The 19,996-nt window shown below is 39.2% G+C and overlaps 2 protein-coding genes across 2 annotated transcripts; both read right to left on the bottom strand.

Annotated features, from left to right (window-relative positions):
- Window positions 1–4,712: 4,712 nt before the first annotated feature.
- LOC111328819 (uncharacterized) lies at window positions 4,713–5,930 on the bottom strand. The gene has a single exon (XM_088756996.1). It carries the CDS (start codon window positions 5,641–5,643, stop codon window positions 5,296–5,298), a length of 348 nt encoding a protein of 115 aa, XP_088613122.1. The 5' UTR covers window positions 5,644–5,930; the 3' UTR covers window positions 4,713–5,295.
- A 6,335-nt stretch (window positions 5,931–12,265) lies between these two features.
- Window positions 12,266–18,678, bottom strand: LOC148733561 (contactin-2-like). The gene is made up of 6 exons (XM_088758006.1): window positions 18,612–18,678; window positions 16,508–16,717; window positions 14,696–14,851; window positions 14,078–14,368; window positions 12,838–12,987; window positions 12,266–12,465 (listed from the first exon to the last, which is right to left on the bottom strand). Exons 1-6 carry the CDS (start codon window positions 18,676–18,678, stop codon window positions 12,266–12,268), a joined length of 1,074 nt encoding a protein of 357 aa, XP_088614132.1.
- Window positions 18,679–19,996: the final 1,318 nt, after the last annotated feature.

Below are 19,996 nucleotides of genomic sequence, written 5' to 3' on the forward strand. Positions count from 1 at the left end.
GCGGAAAAATAAACGGTTCGGTTATTTACAATCATAGGGGAAGATGCTCTATAGAATGACTGACCGCGAACAGCGTCTCATTCGATCTTGTTAAAAAAAAGCAGGAATTGAGACTCCACCCTCTTGTATTTGATAACCTTGATGACCGAACGTTAGAGTTTGCCAAAGAAAGCAACTCGGATTCTCAGACGAATTATGTCAAAGATACTGCCCCTTTTTCGCTAATTAAATAGTGCAGCTACAGCGTGTTATGCTATTGCGGCAGCATCATCTCGGAGTAGATTTATTCTTTGATCTGAACTCGGCGAACCAAAACTATATGCGGTGAAGAAAATTTACAGCGCAGTACGTCTTGATCTGCCACAAGGTGTTCGAATGAGAATGTACAGGAATGATATTCTGTAAATTTCAGTACTTGTTTATTCATGTTTTTTTTCAGTTTTTGAGGAGAAATTGTCAAAATGGAAGATTTTTTGGCGAGTTGCACTGATAATCTTTAGTACAGTAGTTTTTGTGCTTGTGCTAAATCACTTTGAGTAGCTAGTGTTGAATTGGCTAGGGTTTAGAGAAGTTCTTGTCCAAAATGGTCATTTATTCCAGACACCCCGCAAAATCGATCATTTTTTCATATATCGCATGTGAAAATTTCAAGTCATTGTGAAAAATCTGTCGATAAATAATTTATTTACAAATTTGAGACAAAATTCACCGAATTTCTCCGGCCTTCGATACCCCTGTAAGTGAATCCTCATGACATGAAAAGAACCTTACAAATTACGACCATATCCCAGTTACATTTAAGTACCTAGCGTTTACTCGATAGAAGTTTTGACGACAGGTGAAAAAGGGATACGATCGCTAATCACAGGAATTAGAACGTGTTTGCTTTTCTTGCTAGTTTGGGTTACACTTGTCAGTAATTGGATGTCAAATATTCTGCCCCTCAAATCGGGATGTTACTAAAATTAGGAACGGGGAACGGGGAACGGGGAACGGGGAACGGGGAACGGGGAACGGGGAACGGGGAACGGGGGTAACCTGCCTGAGAACTCAAAATGGCGGAGTAACGGGAACTAAAAGGGTCTTGCAACTAGTTTTGAGCATGTGCTCTTCGAACGGGGTCGTCGGAGCAAAAAGCATAGACGGTAAGTGTAGGTTTTATTGGAGGATTTTACTTTGAAATGTTGAGTGCCTCATAAATTTAGTTTTTGTCTGGCACACATTGCAGGTTGCATAGAAATCAAATCCTCGGAAAGATGAGTATCTTACAATTCATGCACAACATTTGAACAATCAACTCAGGACTACAAGCTATTTTTCTTTAAATATTTACATGTTGGGTTTTGTTTAACTGATATGTTGAGTTTTAAATGACAGTTGTTTTTTTCTTTTTTAAACTGTAAGTTTTGTGCCTTAAAATGATTTCTTATGAAATTGAAAACAATGTCTAAGAAGGAAAATGCTATTTATTGCAGTAAAAGACGATTTTAACCTGGGTTGATAGACCTTCATATTCATATTTCATATTTTTTTCATATTTTAGCATGTCTTCAAAGCTTTTTTGAGGGCCTTTCGAAAATTAAATGTTAATGTGAAGGTGTAGTCTGATCGTCCGGGTGAGTGTAGTCCTGAGAAGGACTGTTGTCGGTGGCAGTGACTGACGTTTCGACAACCTGTGCGGAAGTCATCATCAGAGTCAAGTGAATGATTGTTGTCAGTAGAATGTTCTTATTCCAGTTCGTGTGAAATGATCGGTTGGTTTTGCCGTGATGTTATTGGCTGTAAGACTCAAGTGACGTAAGTCGATCGTGATTGGTCTGTTTCGGTCTGTCGGTAAAGCTAGGTTGTTCTTTTTCGGTCGTTTGTGATGTTTATGTCGTGAATGAGTCGTTTGTATGGGGCGGGTAGTTGTTGACATCTGTTTAGGGGAGTCTGTTCTAAGTTAGTAAACCAGCTTTCCAGAGTCAGTCGTTGAAAATAGTCAGTGCTGTAGGTTAGGCATTGCGCAGAGTCCCAGTCAATGTTGTGGTTGGTAAGTCGATGGTGTTCAGCAATGTGATTGCTGACATCACCTTTCCTCGTCGCCCGTCTGTGTTCAGTCAGTCTTGTTGTGAGGTTTCTGCCAGTCTCACCGATGTAGGAGGCTTGGCAGTCGGAACAATTGATCTTATAAATCGTTCCCTGTCTGTTCCTCGGTTCGTCTTTGTCTTTAACGTTGGTTAGTAACTGACGTAGTGTGGTGATGGGTTTGTGGGCGACGCGGATATTGAAGGGTAGTAAGATGCGCGAGATGTTTTCAGACATACCTTTTATGTACGGTATGGTTGCTGTAGTCGTAGGGGTTGCGGTGTCGTTTGTTTCGGTAGTGGTAGTGGGTCGGTGAGTGTTTCGTCGGATGAAGTCGTCATTGTAGTTGTTCTTCGTAAAAACACGGTGAAGGTATTTGTTCTCGTCGGATAAGCTGTCTGTCGAGTCACATACTAGTTGTGCGCGTCGTGTTAGAGTTCTGATAGTTGTGGCTTTGTGTGATGTAGGGTTGTAGGATGACTCGTCTAGTATCCCCGGGTTCAGACCACTTTACTGCATACTACATACTATCCCCGGGTTCAAACCATTTACTGCATACTCGTCTAGTACCCCCGGGTTCAAACCATTTACTGCATTAAATGTTCAATTAAATGTTAGATAACATGTTAAATTAAATGTTATCAAAAGTTCTGTCAATGTTTGATTTCTCTATTGTTTACATGGAAGTTTATGGGTCGATACAAAGATACGTTCCTGATGTTATTTTTCGGTAAGGTAAGCAGATGACTGCAGGTAGTAATTTTAATAAATAGGCTTGTTATTACATTTCCTAGCTCATTTCTGTTAATCTAAGATATTACCTCCTTGCTACTTATCTGCAAAAACGCTGTTGGGCAATGCAAACAACCAACATACCCAAACTCTACCAAAAGATGCAGATTTCAAGAGGGAAAAACAAAGAGAGACGTCAGAACAAATGGTGGCAGCCATTGCAGAAACTTCGAATTCTCACCTCGGAATACTAGGCTTCGTGGCTTCGCCTAGGCAATAGTTAAATAAAAGCGAGTCGTCTAATTTCGCTGCAAGCTGCGACCTAGCGATAAAATCAGTGTTTGTAAACATCGTTTACTCCGCCATTCTGAATTCTCAGGTGGGTTACCGCTGTACACCCGTTCCCCGTTCGCCGTTCCCCGTTCACTGTTCCCCGTTCGCCGTTCCCCGTTCGCCGTTCCCCGTTCTCCGTTCGCCGTTCCCCGTTCTCCATTCCGCGTTCCCCGTTCCCTGTTACTAATTTTAGTAACGGGGGAAATCGAAACGTAACTGGTTAACCCTTATCATTACTTAATTGCTCTTTATCTCATCAGTAATAAACAGGAATTCATGACCTTGTTTATAGGAAAAAACAACGAATGATTGAACCGAAATGCACCCGAAATATAAACGTCTCCGAAATTGCCGACTATTATTTAATAATAAATCTCATTACTACGTGTTGAGTCGTCTTTAGTCCTTCGGTGAGAGACTCGGGAAGATCAACAAACTTGAAAATATGAGGTCAATTGTGCTATTATTTTTTTCACACGAATCATTTGAATTTAGAATAACAACTGGCATCTATGAGTAAAAAATTCCACTCCTTCAAGCCTCTCATCAAAACCTTGCTAACTCCAGATAATCACAGCAAGAGCAAGAAAGGCCTCACGCTCGTTTTGAATACCATCTAGCTTGTTTCTACTTTAATTGAAATAATGCCTTTTGTGCAATAGAGAACTTGACAATTCATCTTGAGACTGATTCTAGTAACATCCATTACATTACCAACACGTTTTCACACTAAAGATTCCCTGTCACTATAGAGCGAGCGAGAGGGTTGTTGTGGTGGAAACTTCCATCCCTTGAACCGAACTGTGATAAGTTTCGTACTGAAGCATCCCTTGAACCGAAAATATAAGTTTCGTACTGAAGCTATGGACTATCCACATGCCGAATTCTCCATTCGTTTAGTCGCGACCATGTACTTGACAACAATCAACAATGTTTTCGCAGCAGGCCATGAGACATCACGGTGGTAATGAAGTCGCATATGGCGGCCTCGAATTCATCCTTGGTGCTGTGATAAGAAACCAAGAAGCTCTCAAATTTCGCGTCAAACTGTCGCAATCAGGTGAAAACACTTAATTCCATCCTTTCCACGCGTAAGTATTCACAACACCTTGTTCTTTCATGGCTCCAGTTCGATTGCGATCCGTAGCTTTCTTTTCTCCATCTTTGGTCAATCTTTCAACCATTTTCTCAATGTCGTCATCTTCCATCTCATGAACTTCTACCTTGGTTCTTCTGTTAATGGGCGCTTGTTTCCGTTCATTTCGATTTGTCCAGTCTGGTATGTACAGGCGATCGACCATCTGGTTAATTTCCCCTTCGGATAACGTTTGGTATCCCATAAGAAACTCTGGATTGCGCTCTTTAGGATGTGTTATTGTATCCCACGGTTTCTTCGCCATCTTTCCTCCACGAGCAAAAAGCGCGCAGAATCCGCTATGATTTCGTCTGAAATTTTAAAACCGCTTAAAAGCGTCACGTACTAAAAGAAAAAGTAAACAAAAACCCAAATTCAAGTACGAAGTGGGCCGGGAGCTTTACTTAATTTCCATAACAAAGTGATCAGACATGACAAGTCCAAATGACCTTTCTAGTCTTGTTTTTATTTCACTGCGTTGTAATGATCCTATTTATAAAACGAATTTAATCTGTTTGCTCTAGGGCTGGAGTACTGTTTAATTCAAATGCCACAGAAAATTGTCCACTTATCGAGTCTGAAAAGGGAAAAAGGATTAAAATGGTCTAGCTGAGCCACGAAATATTTTCAAAGTGAAATGTTTAATTATTTACAACTTGAGTAGTTTGAATTAGACGGTATCGTGTTACCTCTGCTATCTTATTAGCGATATTGTCGATATAAAGCAACAGAGATCAGCGAAATACATAAAAAAAATTTTAACACACCATCTGCTTTTCAAATATTTTTATGACAACAAGTGAAGACTTGAGAAGTTCGCAATAATAGGTGGTTTGCAACCAATCTCTAGAGACGCAGGTAACAATGGTGAAAGGAACAAATGCTGGTGGACGAACAAAAGAAGCTAATGAGATATCTATTGTTTACGTCCACCAACATGGCGGCGATGACGTAACGAGCAAACCACCTACACAAGAACTCAAGCAGTCACGCATTCTTGTTTCGTGATTTAAAGTGTCATGCTTCTTTTATGGACTTTCTTCCCCACAAAGTATAGCTTGATGATTGCAGCCATTCCAAGCATATGAATTCAGGGTAGCTCCCCATTCGTTTTTGAAACGATGCACTCGCTGAGTATCAGGTGTTTTCTCAAAGTTGGTTTCTTTGTGCGCCAACCTAGCAACCATTGCGTTGACGTCGTCACTAGACAATTCTCGTTTCTCGATCGCCGGCCGCGGTCGCCTTTTGCTTTCCTGTGGTGCTGTTTTCGGTCTACTTAATCGTTCGACCATGCTTTCTATTTCTTCCTCACTTAGTTTCTGGTATCCTAGTTCAAACGGCGGCTTAGTTATTGTTCCCCACGGTTGTGAAGTCATGATGTATATAAACAGCGTGCTCAGATAATGGGGTGAAAATTTTCGTATTCTGTCGTGTGGAAGCTGGTCTTCTCTTGCCTTGATTACCAAAAATTCGCTTAAAATAGCATCCTGAGGGATTGAAAAATCTAGAAATAACACAAAAACGACGCAGAATTCTTTCCTGTTCAGTACAACTCTCAAAAACGTAGTTTCAAATGTTCGTGACTTCGAAATTGATTACAACGAAACGTTAATTAGTACCGAGTGCCTACTCGGTTGATTAAGCCGATACATTACCGACTTGATAAGGTATATAACGGCTTCAGAAATGCAACCAGAAAATACTTTTATTTGCTTTATAACGATGAAAAGCTAATTGGGCGATTTTATGCAAACAACTAACTTTTTGTGACAAGAGCAACAATCGGGGATGAATCAGGGGTTTCGTGAGAGCTGTTAATACTCATGGTTAACCACATAACGAAAACAAACAAGCGAGTATAAGAATGGGGAATTTAGATGTCTTAATTGGGATTGTAGTGACACGAATAACTCTGAATATTAATTGAAGCAGATGAGGGCGCCATATCATGGTTTGGCTTGAAACGAAAGTGGTTCCTTGATATCAGTTTAGGGAAGATCAAAAGAGGTAGCCCTTATATTTTTATAGAGGCAAGACCGATACAACGTAGATAAGTTTTAAAAACGGAGCTCTATATTTCGGCTGGCCAAACCAGCCAAACCAACCTTCCGTTTTTAAGACTTATCTACGTTGTATCGGTCTTGCCTCTATATTTATATTCGTTATTTTGCGCCGATTAGATCACTGCTGATCCAACGTACAAGAGTAGGACTATCGTCCACGGTTGCTTGCTGAACATTTCACACCTTATTATTATTTATTTATTCATACGTTTTCAGGTAATCCTGGAATATCTGAGATACATGTAGCAGTAAAACATATAAACGAAAGACCAATTCGAGGATGTGAAAAAGCATGCACTAAACCAACAATTCATTGTCACAATTTTTTTGATAATCTTAGTAATTCTTCAAGTTGTTTATTCCCGCTTTTAAAGAAGAATGTAAACTCAGTAAGTAATGGCGTCGTATTTAAGCACTGTCTTGCCAACAGAATCTATGTCAAGTCGTGAATGCTACTGAAACTTACCGGCTATTAACTATTTAACACGAGGCATGTTTGCTTTGTCACAGTTTTTACACTATTTCACGCAATCGTACGTGCATTATTTCTTCGTTGCGGCGATGTTCGATGAAAAAATAAAACGATGGTTCTCACGAAATCACTTCAGTAGCAGGCAAATTTTGGTACTCGCACTCAAATCGAATGGTATTCTAAATATCGTTCATGACCGGGGTTTTTATTTTTTGTTCACTCAATACCAGTTCCCATCAGCTCTTGTGATACGATTCTTTAGCAGTCTTCCGTCTATCCAAGCATAACTGTTGACGATCCCCATGACCTTTGCCGCTCCTATACGCTGCCTCTCAGGTGTTTTTTCTCTGTTCTTTTCAGTATTTGCCAGTCTCTCCAGCATTTCATCGATTTGCTCCTTGTTCAGCAGCTTTTCATTCGCTTCATTAGCTTTTTCCGTGTCGGCTGGTTTTGATGCACTAAGTCTGGCGACAACAGCGTCCAGTTCATCTCTTGGTATGCTCGCTTTTTGCTTAAATTCGGGGTATTTTATGTAGCTCGTTCTGTTCCAAGACATTGTTATGAATGAATCTTTCAACTGTTAAAAAAATTTCAGGATAAGATCTCTTTCTTGTCGACAAAGCTTGTCGCCTGCGAGAGTATTAGGGCAAATACGTAAGAACCTAAGTCTTTTCAAGGTGAAATGAATCTAATTGTTCGCCACTAACAATAACATAAATATTTTTGAAAAACGCGGCAAACCAATACCGAAAGAAGTTAGAGGATTATAATACTCCGCCTAGTGTTTTGTTTATTTCTTATCTTTGTGCTCGTACGGAAAATAAAAGCTTCATTATACAGGTCACTGGACTTTTAATTAAAATCATTCATATGAAGAGCACCAACACAGGGAAACAAATATAATGAATAATTCTGTGTTGACTTTGTTTATTAATTCGTTAAGGGCCTGGTTACCAGTATCAATTCACCGAGTCAATTACCTCTAACATAATTTAACACAACTCGTCCCTCATCAACAATCACGTTACAGAAATCTTGACTTCATAATCTAACTGTGAAATATAACATGAATCGTAACCTGAGCAAACTATGTAAAGAAGTCAACAGTAACATCCGAAAGAATAGGTGAGAAAATTCTATTCATTTCAACATTCTGCTTGTTTTTCTTATTGCAAAGGTTATTCTGACTAGGTAGAGTGTTAGAGCTATATATTACTCTCTGCTATTCTCTCTCGTGGCGGTGGTGATAAATTGACAGCTAAACGAGTCATAAGCCAAATATCAATAATTTAGGATTCATAAATTTATCCATAATCTGACACATTCAGCACTGAGTATATGAGTTCTAAGTTACTAATTTATTCAATTTGATAATTAACTTGTCTTCTTTTTATGTGACTCCATCGAGATAAAACACCTCCAACTCATCAGGCTTGAAATATCGAGCTCCAGCAAGAATTGTGTATTGGTCCTTTTCATCACTAGGCACTGAGTAGTAGTTACCCTTCCCGAAGGATGTGGATGAACGAGCTCAAGCGTTACTATGGGCATTATTGCCAATATGGATGTCCCCATCACCACCAAATGTTGGACCTTGATCACCTGAGCACGTGCACTGATTGCATATGATGGATTTTTCACCATCCTCTTGAATGGTGCCAGTCCTTGTTGATATGAGAGAAAACTCTTTGGAAGTGGAACTGTATCCAGAGCCGGCATTTGAAGGAAAAGCGCAGGTGTGAAAAGAAAAGAAAGAAAAAAAACAAGGGAATGAAGTGGAAACTTTATGTGAGTGAACACATTGCGAACAATTAAAGCAGCAACACCATAAAAAGCTAAACAGTTAAAATTTCTTATATCTCTAACTAGTAAAAGTGGTGTAATACATGCATAAGTTAAAGAAATTTCCTTTATCAAAGAACTATGGTTGGTTTAGTAGAAACATACAAATCATTTAATTTTTCGTAAACATCCTCAGCAAAAGTGAACCATATTTATTTCTTTGTGGACTTGGAAACACCAAAATTAAACACATGCTCTCTATGATAAAATTTTCTCACTCCAAGCAACGTCTGTATATCCTCCAAACACGAATGGACTTCTTCTGATAATAGTAACAGTGTATGACTTCCGATCACAGAGATCGGGAAATGTACTTGCTTGCCCATCCATGGAAGGAGGCGCGGTAACAAAGCTTCCTAGACGAATTGATCCTAACCGCTGGCTCCAAAAAGTTCCTGAGTTATGGTAGAAGAAGTCCTTGATCTGGATGATGCTTGAATGAATTACCATTTCTTTAAAACAAGTATGGAGTAAAGTTATCCTTATACCGTTTTCATCACAGTTGAACTTTCAACCGTAAACATTAATATTAGCCTCCAAGGAAATCGAAAACAGTTTTAGACCAGACATTTAATAGTATTCACAACCGTGTAATGAAAATGTAAGGACACTGTCAAATGGAACTGAGCAAACTATTTTTGCAAAATAGCAGAGTAACTGTGAATTACTGTTTTCCACAAAAGCTTCAGCTAAATTGGCTTTTAGTGTTTTATTTGTTTGTACTGGCTGCTTATGAATGTCTTTTTTTACCTGGTTGTCGTTGGTTTTTATCTTTTTGTCTCAATCTGCTATCCTGAATCTTTTTATCATGTTTACCGGGTTTAATGACAGAAGCTAGATTGTCTGCAGTTAAGGTACCATTTATCTAGAAGCGGCGTTCTCAAGATCCATTCAGCCAATCACCAGGTTTACAACTGAATGACAATTTCTTTCCATCCAAAAATGATTCTCATGAATGAATCCTTGCTCAAGTTGTACGGCGGGGCAGACTCGGCGACCCTGAATTTAAATCAAGACGGGATTTGGAAAATACTCATAAATCCTTCTTTTCTTTAGGTATAGAGATGAAACAGTTGCACAGTTATCATTCCGACTAAGTAATTTTGGACCCAATGTGATCTAAGCTATCTAATTAAACAAATTGAAACTCAACTATGAATATGAACATTCTTTGGACCCGACTTGCATTACTGTTATCATCACTTTGGAGGAAGAATTGAGAAAATCAAAACTGAATGAATGACAACCGAGTCTCGGATTGGAACAATTACGCAAGCGAGCGAGGGGCGGAATGATAATTTCGCCCACCATATCTCCATTGGAGCCCGCAAATGCGCCTCAGTGCCTGACTGAGTGTTAAAAATGTTTAATATGATCAGTTTACGGGATCCTTGCATGAATGTTGTGCTCCACCCCAGTTGCCCGAAGGTAAACATGTTCTTATTACTAGAACAGTTAAAGGATATTGTGGATCGCAAATATATGACAGTGATTCACCAGTCCATTATCTTGAGCCATGTTTGTATCCATTTGATGAGAGTCTGGATCGCCACAATTTATCAAGGCATCAATTACCCAAACATAAAATGAAGAATAATTAGAAAGTAAGATATGAAAGTTAAGGGAACTTGTGGTGAAATATTTTTAAGGTCTCTGCAAGAAAGGTTATGTTTGCGTGACATTTAAGACTACTGTATACTATTCATTTGAGACCTGATGACCTTCCGTGTGAAATAATAACTTTCTAATAGATGTTACTTCTTCCATCTTTACCGTTTTGGCCCAACTGTAATTTAACTTGTGTTTAGGGTTTAGTGAGACAGGAAACAACGAGAAAACAAAGGGAGGGCAGCTTTCAAGTTCCTGTGGTTTCCCGACGCTTTCTTTCGCGTCACTCTGCCCGAACGTATGACATCGTTGCTATAAACTTATTCAATGTCAGTAGAACTGGCTAACTGTGAATCTTCATGGATAGAAGTAGCATGACTGAGACAGCCAATACCACAGGCATCGTAACAGCAATCTCTTTAAAATCACCTTGGAGAAAAGGAAAATGTTTAGAATGGGAGAATAAAGAATTACATCAATTAAAAGATAAGGTAACAGACATTGCATGTAACAGATATCGATTATTTTTCTCTGTCTCTAGGCCGCAGTGATACAAGGATCCGTTACCACCAGAGACAACAAATTGATTGAAATATGGGCGATACAAACACACGAGCGAGACTTAATAGAAACTCGCTGGTGAAAAAATAGAACCTCACTTGCAAAAAAAATATTGAAAACTGGCTGGCGAGAAATCATTTACCCGCTAGCAAGATTTTAATCACTCTCCAGAGAGAAGAAACTCGTTAGTGAGTAAAGAGAAACTCGCTAGCGAGAAAAAACGAAGTCGCTAGCGAGAAAAAACGAACTCGTTAGCGAGAAAAAACGAACTCGCTAGCGAGAAAAAACGAACTCGCTAGCGAAAAAAAAGCTAAGGAACTCGCTAGCGAGAAAAGAGGAACTCGCCAGCTAGAAAATAGTACCTCTGGCGAGGAAATAGAAACTCACTAACAAGAGAATAAGAACTCGCTAGCGCGAAATATGAAACTCGCTAACGAGGAAAGAATAACTATCTGGCGAGAAATAGAAACACGCCAACGATAGAATGAAAAACTCGCTCTTGAGGATAAAGGAACTCAGAGAGCGACAAATATGAAACTCGCTCGGGAGAAAATATTAACTCTTTGGCGAGAAAATAGAAACTCGCCAGCGAGAGAATTAAAAACTCGCCAGCGAGAGAATAAAACTCGCTAGTGAGCATACAGGAACTTGCTAGCGAGAAATATGAAACTCGCTAGCGATAAAATAAAAACTCTCTGGCGAGAAAATAGAAACTCGCCAGCGAGAAAATGATAAAAACTCGCTCGCGAGAATAAAGGACTGTTGTAGAAGGCTACTGATCAAACCGGCTGCATATAGTGAATCACATTTATTCAGAAATCAGCCTTCAATTCAGGTTTGTTAAAAGATTATAAAGTTTATAATCTCTTGGTTTTGTTTCAGACACAACTGGGACAGTTCCGGGCCATCTGCATTCTTCACAGATGCCCACGAGCTCAATTTCTGTTCGAGATAGCGAGATTCTGTACGTTTCCCGTATCCCATTCACAATCGATGGCATTCAACCTGGTCGAATTAAGTCACAAACGCAACTCGTCTGCCCCAGATGGAAAACCCTTTTCTAAGCTCCTAAAATCGACCTTTCCCTCTAAGATTTTGAATTTAGCTTTTTCTGTTTTTGGCTTTTGCTTTTTGTTTTCACCGAATTTAACACTGCATACAGCCTCAACATTAACGTGGTTACGGAAGCCTAAGGACCTGATTATATCATTGCTTTTATTAATACTGATGTATTATAATTACAAAATAGCGAAATAAACAAATAAACCGGTCAATATGGGAGAAAGGAATTTTTGGGAGTGATTATATGCATGGTTTTCAGGGGGAATGGAGGAGGGATCAGTCTTCGTCAACAGAGTATAAAAGAGGGGCTAAAGAAAACTGCGGACTACAATACTACAGAGACTTTGGGAAGGGTTAAGGACAACTTTCTCGTGACACAACCCCTCCCCTCTACCCGGTCCCCTTGCTACCTGCTTCAACGAGGTCAAAGCGCTGACACTGATCTTCGGTAATATTGTCAGAGCAACCTGCTTGCAGACAGCAGTAATAAACTCCAAAGTGAGCCTTGTCTAAGTTCGTGATGGTTAAGTAATTGCGGTTGGAACGTCCGTCCTGTGTAACATCATTGTAATGCTCATCCGTTGAAGAAACTGAAATATAAATTGAGAGAGAGTTATGCTGTGTGTAAATTTTTGTAGAAGAAAAAGTCAAACTGATTTGGTGACTGATTAATGAGGTGACTGATTTAGCTGAGTCGCTGACCAAACAGACTTAGTGTCTTAGAAATGATATATGATAGGACTGAGTGAGTGAGTGAGGAACCAGAAGTCAGTCAGACAGACAGACAGACAGACAGACAGACAGACCTACTGATTGACTGATTGACTGACTAACTTACTGACTTACCGACTGACTTACTAATTGATAGACATACTGCTTGATTGACTGACTCACTGACGGAATGCAAAACTGACGGGATTGAACACCTAGCGGAAAAGTATTTATGTCCAGCTCAAACTTACCTATGCAGGATTTAACTGTTTTGTTTCGCTCACACTTAAACCTCCATTCCACTTTCAGAGGGTATCCTCTGGCACTACACTCCAAAGTTACGTTGTCTCCCAGCTTCGCCCTGACTGTTTTGTCATCTCTATTTTCAAACCACGGTGCAACTGGAGTAAAAGTAATTTCATAAACGATGATCATGATGATACAATAGGGAGCTTAAGATACAGACGTTTTCGGGGCGACAGCGACGTGACAACCCAGGTAAACTGGGTCAGAGGTTGCCGTTTTCGCGCCATAATTGAAGTTAAGATTCTGATGACGGCCGGCCTTTGCGACTTCTGCGAAGTTCGTCGAGTTTTGCTTTATAAATTGAGACTTTTTTGTCGTAGCATGGTTACGTTTAAAGAATTCCGCCACCTTCCCGTCCTTTACTACGACGCTAATCTTACTAGCGATGAAGAGTTCTTGGTTTTGTATGAAATATTTCCGTCTAAAAACTTTAATTTTCCAAACGAAAATCTCCATAGATTTGAGGTGTACGTTTTCGAGGTGCATCTACGAATTGATAAAGGGAATGGCAGCAAGCAAAAATTCCCTTTTATGTTAAGAATTCAAGTACTGTATGCGTGCATGCCCAAAACTTATCTCGACGATTTGGACTTCACTGTGTTGCCTCGGTCATTTTAACCTAAAGAGAAAACAAAAAGTCTCTTGAGTTGGCCAAGACATCGTGTAATGATTTGTGCGAAATGTGATAATGCAATCACTTTAATACAAGTGACAAAACTGGCAGTATATTAAATAAAACGAACAAGATCAACTCACGTTTTCACCACGACGGCAAACTCACTGATCTCACGTCGCCGACGTGAGGGCGACGGCGAGGCCGCATGCGCAGTCAATCTCGCCCCAATCTTAATCGGTCTCCACGTCGCCGTCGCCCCGAAAACGTCTGTATCTTAAGCTGCCTAATTACGACGACGACGACGACGATGATGATGATTGATTGTGATGATTATAATAAAATGCATGTTTTGCAGAAAGGCTATCGTTGGGTTTCCATTGACTGATTTGAAAAAAATTGCCATTACCTCGACTCATTCATTTTTTGGCCCCCTTTTCGCCCTTACCCATGAAGCCCAAAGTGTGCCGAGGGATCGGTATTCTACAGTCCCTGAAGGACTTGAATTCGGCAGAGGAAAAATGTGTCGATCAAGTAGAAAACCAAAAAATACAGTTATTCGCTTTACTTACTGTGAATTACAATGTAGTCTGAAACAATGTAGCTCTTGAAGTGTCGTAACAGTACTTCCATCAGACAGGTGTAATTCCCGCCATCTCTGACTCCAACATCTTTAAACTTTAGTGGAGCAAGAAAAACTTCTTTAATTTCTGTTTCTGGATTACGCAAACTCACCAACAATTTCCCATCTTTATACCAAGAAATCCCCTTTAATGGGGTGTTCTTGTTTTTTCCTCTTCTAGTTAAGTTGCAAATGAGAGAGTTGGTATGTAGGACCACAACAAGTTTAGGAATTTCGTCTCCTGAAATAGAAAAAAGTCGGCAACTTTAATGTTTTGCCGGAAAGAAAGTTTCGTTGACAGAGTTTCTCAAGATACTCGATGGTAATCGTAAATGCATGCGTGGAATTCAACTAGCGGTAAAAATTTGGTCAAGTTGAATTGCAGTGTTTTACCAAGACCTCCCACTTTCAAGCGGTTGTTTCAGTCACTCGGTAGGAACTGGTTGGGAGATCAGAGCACCTTAAGTTGCGCAGGCGTTTACATACACTCTGCAATTGGAATAAATAAGCAAAGAATAATGAAATTTTTGATATGGTGAAGCTGCAATTTATGGATATAAAGACTTACTTGTAATAACGCTGATAGTAAAGCCATGTCTTTTAGGAGCAGATTCATTCTTTGCAAAAGCATCGCATTCGTAACGTCCAAGTTCTCCATACAGACTGTCATCTTCAATTGTTACATTCGTGATTCTCATGGTGGTGAAGAGTCTAGGTTTTCCGTCTGACAGGAAAAGTTTGAGCTATTTTCGTTAAACACAACGAATATATGAAATTCATATATCTGAAATGTGGTTATAGAAACGTATTTGTGCACGATCCTCGCAGTAAAGAGCACTATTTAAGCAATAGTGAAAATCAGACCTGAAAAAATTCAGGCTTGTACGGGATTCGAGCCACTGATCTCTGCGATACTAGTGCAGCGCTCTACCAATTGAGCTAACAATTGAACTGCGAGCAGGTCATCAAATTAGTCTGACATAAACCCGTAAGATGATAAATCAAACACAACGAATATATGAAATTCATATATCTGAACTACGGTTATAGAAACGTATTTGTGTACGATCCTCGCAATAAAGAGCACTATTTAAGCAATAGTGAAAATCAGACCTGAAAAAATTCAGGCCTGTACGTTGTGTTTGATTTATCATCTTACGGGTCTATGTCAGACTAATTTGATGACTTGTTCCCAGTTGGCTTGTTAGCTCAATTGGTAGAGCGCTGCACTAGTATCGCAGAGGTCAGTGGTTAATTCGAATCCCGTGCAGGCCTGAATTTTTTCAGGTCTGATTTTCACTATTGCGACGAAATTTTTGCATTTTATTTCCCATAAATTCTGGTGTTAACTTCACATTAAGACCCTAAACTTTAAGAATAAACGCAAGTTTCTCAAATTTGACAACGTTATTCCTTAAAAACAGCGCCGCAAAGACATTGAAAATTCTTCCGCCATTGCTCGAATAACATTCTGGAGAGTCCGCGAAAATAACTACAGCGGTTTTAGTTGTGACGTCATCGACTCACTTCACCAACGTCGCGAAGGCATGCCTTTACAAAAACTACGCAAAATGAAAGCTGGGGAACAATAGCCCATTTCTGAATTACCTTTGGCCTCTTTTTCAAAACGAGGCCTGGTGCTCAACCATTCTTGTGAAAATGAGTTTAATTTGCATGTGAATGAAAACTTATAATCATATGAAAGGATGAGCACCAGGACTCGTTTTGAAAATGAGGGCAAGGGTAATTCGAAAATGGGCTATTCTTTCGAATTTTATTCCTTCTTTCCTGCGGAACCAGAAAAACAACCCTCTCTCTCGGCATACCAAATTAGCCACGTTTGTTGAGTCGTTGACGTCACTTCCGTTCTCGACCCAGTTTCTTCTTCTTCGCGCGGAGTTCTGTAGTTCGAAGAATGGCGGCGTTTAGATCGCGAATCTACAGGGAAAATAATATTACTTCTCGATGGAGTTTTGCTTTAATATTTAGCAAATTTGTTACTTAGGGTAAGTACTTTCAACCACTGAGGAGAAAAGAAAAGGTGCGTTTTGGTCGCAGTAGCACTTTATATGGTGCGCTTTACTACGAGGATCGTGCACAAATGCTGATTTCGTTAGAAAAAAAAATTGTCTTTGCCATTTTGAATCCCCACATAACTTGTTCCTGTGCTTCACATATCCACCAGTAAAAACATAGACCATCAAAATATTGTGTTTTCAGGTATTGTAATAACCCAAGTAATAATGGGGAAAGTTTCCAAAGTTTTTTTAAGTACGAAAAATTACGCCGAAGAAATCAGTGGTCAGAAGAATGAATGCATCGTAAGCCAGGAAGGAGATAATAAAATGGAAGAACTCAAAGAAAACACGTGTGTACTCGCCTAAATATTCCGTTCGGTTTGTAAACGAGAGTTTTTCGCTTGGTTTCAATTCTGTTTTTCTATCTAGATCATCACTTCTGAAAAACAAGATCTTCTCAGGTTCTCTTGCCCCAGATGCGTCAAAGGCAACGCAAGTAACACTGGCTGTAGTATACTCTAAAGGGTAGATATTTTCAGGAAGAGGTTGCACAATGCCAAAAGTTCGCTCGCCTGAAATTAAAAAAAAGAAAAAAAAGAAGGAAGGAAAAGTGCATGAGTGCTGAGGGAGATGGAAGCATATTTCGAACCAAACTGTCCCAAGAAAGGTCTTCGACAATTTAAGCGAATATGCTTCACAAAATTGTTATAATTTTCCAAAGTGCTCAAGTAAGGTTAAAGGTATACTAGAGAAACAAAACATCAATGAGCGAATTTTCAATGTTAATGTATTTAACTATGTTTGCGCCTACAGTACGTAGTTTGGGAGAATCGATCGAGAGAAAAAAAAATGCCTTTACTTTTACTTTTGCGAAAAAGCCAAAAACAAAAACAAAACAAGTGGGAATACAACAAAGCGTTCAAGCGACTGTAAAGTTCTTCAAGGCCATTGCTTGACTCTTTGATGTTAAGGAATCTCATCAATTTCAGAAACAGGAAATTCGCATTTATAGGTGCTCATCTCTTGGTGATGCCAAGGTGATAATTCGCTGAATCGTCTAGGATTTTGAAACTTTTCCGGTCGAGAGGAATTGTGGAGCTCAGGAAAGGAAATCAGAGGCGAAGAAATCATAGTAAATCGCACTGCGCATGCTTAAGCGAAAATTTCTCAGTTCCGGCAAAGCTGACGTTATGTCTACCATTTGGCAATGTTTCAGGATAATAACAAACACTTGTCGCTCTCTTAAATACGTCCTACGCATCGTTATTTCTTAGAATGGCTAGACTATCTATAAGCAATCATCTTTTCTCGCAGGAAGCTTGTTCCGTACATATCAGAAGTTCTGTTTGCCCGTATTCTATCTGTTTTTCGTTTCTCATCACGAGTGTCTCTGTTCCGGTCATTCATTGGGCCGTATTTTACCACCAGTTCGTTGTTGAGAATCACAAATATAGATTTATTCATGTAAACAAGTCCTAGTTATTTTAACATATTCATCAATTAATTGGGATCAGTTGACTAGCAACTAGTTCACCTTTCTTGTTACAAAAGAATTAATTGCATGCTTTAAGTGTTTGTTATTAGTGGCAAAGAGAGTCTGAGGCCTAAAAATTCCCTGAAGAAAACAAACAGGGTAAGGCAATATTATAAGCCAGTCTAAGATTGTCTGTAGACCTATTTTCCAAATCTGAAAATCCATTTACTGTTAGTTTGTGTTGCTTTTAAATCCGTGCAGACCCGTCTGACTATTCACCCACCCATCTGAAGAACTCGAGGAATGCTGCAGTTTCGTTATTTATTTTTTTGTAGTATTTCAAAAGATGTTGACTTGCACCGCTCCAGCAGTCTATATTGTTGCCATTTCCCAGCAGCAATTTGACAAAAGCATTTTAAATCCACGATTTTAGCGTGTTTTTCCCGAACATAGAGCGACTTTCGTTCATGGTTTATCTTAGGAGCCAGGATGGCTCCCAGAATTTTTCCCTTGCGTTAAAGCAAATGACTGACAATAACGGGTCTGATTTTTCTAGATCAAGAAAAAAATATAGGCTTAATTTGGAAACCATTTGGCGGCCGATGGACACAATGTTTGGGCGCTACCTTGAAGGGAAAGGATGGCCACAATTGATCTTGTTTTTTGATACGGAAGAAAATATTTCAAAACATATTTCTTTCTTGGAAATTCTTAAAGCATATCTTTTTACCCACTGTTTTGCTTAAATGTCCTCTTGTCCTTTAAATAATTTCAAGTTAAAAACGTTTGTCATCCAAGCAAGTACTTTGGGTTTATTTGCATGGTTTCCATGCTTGTTTTAAGCGATAAACTAGAATCAAATACAACTGATTATGAATTAAAAAATTGAGTAGTATGCAACACAGGTGAAGCGCAAGGCCTCCGCACAAGCGAAGTTCTTTCATTGCTGACTTAAAATTACTTTGACATACCTACAAAACAATTAGTCCTACCTTTAACAATTTTTACTGCACAAATGGCGCCAAGAAAGAGAAGGAAAACTTTCATCGAAAAGGCCATCACGATATTGCTTACCCACTGCATCTCACTCGTCTTCCAACTATGGTTATGACAGTTCTAACGATCTGTTCGTTCACCAAGACGATACTGATATTGTTGCTGTGACATTACCAGTATTCTCTCTAAAATTAGTCAGCAGGAACTTGGAAATGTCGACATTAATCCATTTTCCCCATTTAATCTTTGTTTTTCTTCCTTTCTTGGTAAACTAGGTGATTACTAACAGAGCATTTGCTTTGTTTAGAATGCCAATGGCAGGCCACAATCTACGAAATGATATCTTCCAAAGCAAACACATCAGCGTAGTACCACTTGAGGACCTTGAGTTTTTCAGACATTCCATCAACAAACACACTGTTGCTATCTGACGCTGATAATTGTGTCAAAGAGAGACAGCGACAGTTACGATCATGCTAAAGCGGAGGAACTTCAAAAACAAGTTTCCCCGAGGAAGGAGTTACTAATCAATTTTTTTAATCAAAATGTCGACACGTTTAGAAGTAAGGACTATTTTGGAACTTCTTTAAAGCTTTTTAGCTTCGCTGAAAATCACTTCATTGAGTCAAAGCTACCTATTACTACATTGTTACTATATATTGATTTATTCATATTGAAAAAGATTATGAGAAAGGAATACTGCGTATGAAGCAAAATGGAACCATGCTAAAAACTTTGGTGGGAACTGAAAACACGACTCTCCGTAGTGGCTTGCTTTATTTTTCCGAAACGTCACTGTTCTAGTCTGCACCCGAGTCAATCTGTACAACTGAAGCGAAGAAAACTATAAGAACAGGGAAATAAAATTCCAAAGGCTCTCTCAAAGGAATTTTTAAGGCTGTCTTCATGAAAATTGTTACCCTTAGATATGCGGCGCTTTTAGCTAGGGAAACGTACAATACATGTTCAAGGAATTTTTGTTTGAGCTCTGGGGTTCCGTGAAAGTCGGAGACGGCCATGTTGTTGTAAGCCATTGTTAGTGTTATTTTCTGGCTACACGAGTTCTTTTTATGAATTCTGTCAGCTGCTTTATGCTTCTCCACTTGAAAAGATCATAGTGTGCTTATCTATTACACGTATGACTCTTATAAGAAAAGAATCCCTAAAGATCTTATACAGATAATTCAGGAAAATTTAAAAAAAGTTGAAGTTAATGGTGCATGTACAAGAACGAACTCTTCTTATCTTTTGGCGAAAAATGGCATGAGACCTGATCCACAACAGAACGTATAGTAACTACCGAGATACCGAACCTAAGAATCCAGGTGATTCACTAATTCAGCGTTGTACCATTACCATTATTATCAGACGAGTATTATCA

The sequence above is a fragment of the Stylophora pistillata genome, chromosome 4, assembly GCF_964205215.1.
Source record: "Stylophora pistillata chromosome 4, jaStyPist1.2, whole genome shotgun sequence".
Taxonomy (NCBI): domain Eukaryota; kingdom Metazoa; phylum Cnidaria; class Anthozoa; order Scleractinia; family Pocilloporidae; genus Stylophora; species Stylophora pistillata.

What these genes read in the sequence shown, in the direction of transcription:
- LOC111328819 (XM_088756996.1), bottom strand. Translation starts at nt 5,643, where the DNA reads ATGACTTCACAACCGTGGGGAACAATAACTAAGCCGCCGTTTGAACTA.
- LOC148733561 (XM_088758006.1), bottom strand. Translation starts at nt 18,678, where the DNA reads ATGGCCTTTTCGATGAAAGTTTTCCTTCTCTTTCTTGGCGCCATTTGT. An exon ending in TACTATCAGCGTTATTACAA is followed by an intron (nt 14,369 to 14,695) that starts GTAAGTCTTTAT and finishes TTTCTATTTCAG; the next exon opens with GAGACGAAATTCCTAAACTT. An exon ending in AGACTACATTGTAATTCACA is followed by an intron (nt 12,988 to 14,077) that starts GTAAGTAAAGCG and finishes CTTTTACTCCAG; the next exon opens with TTGCACCGTGGTTTGAAAAT.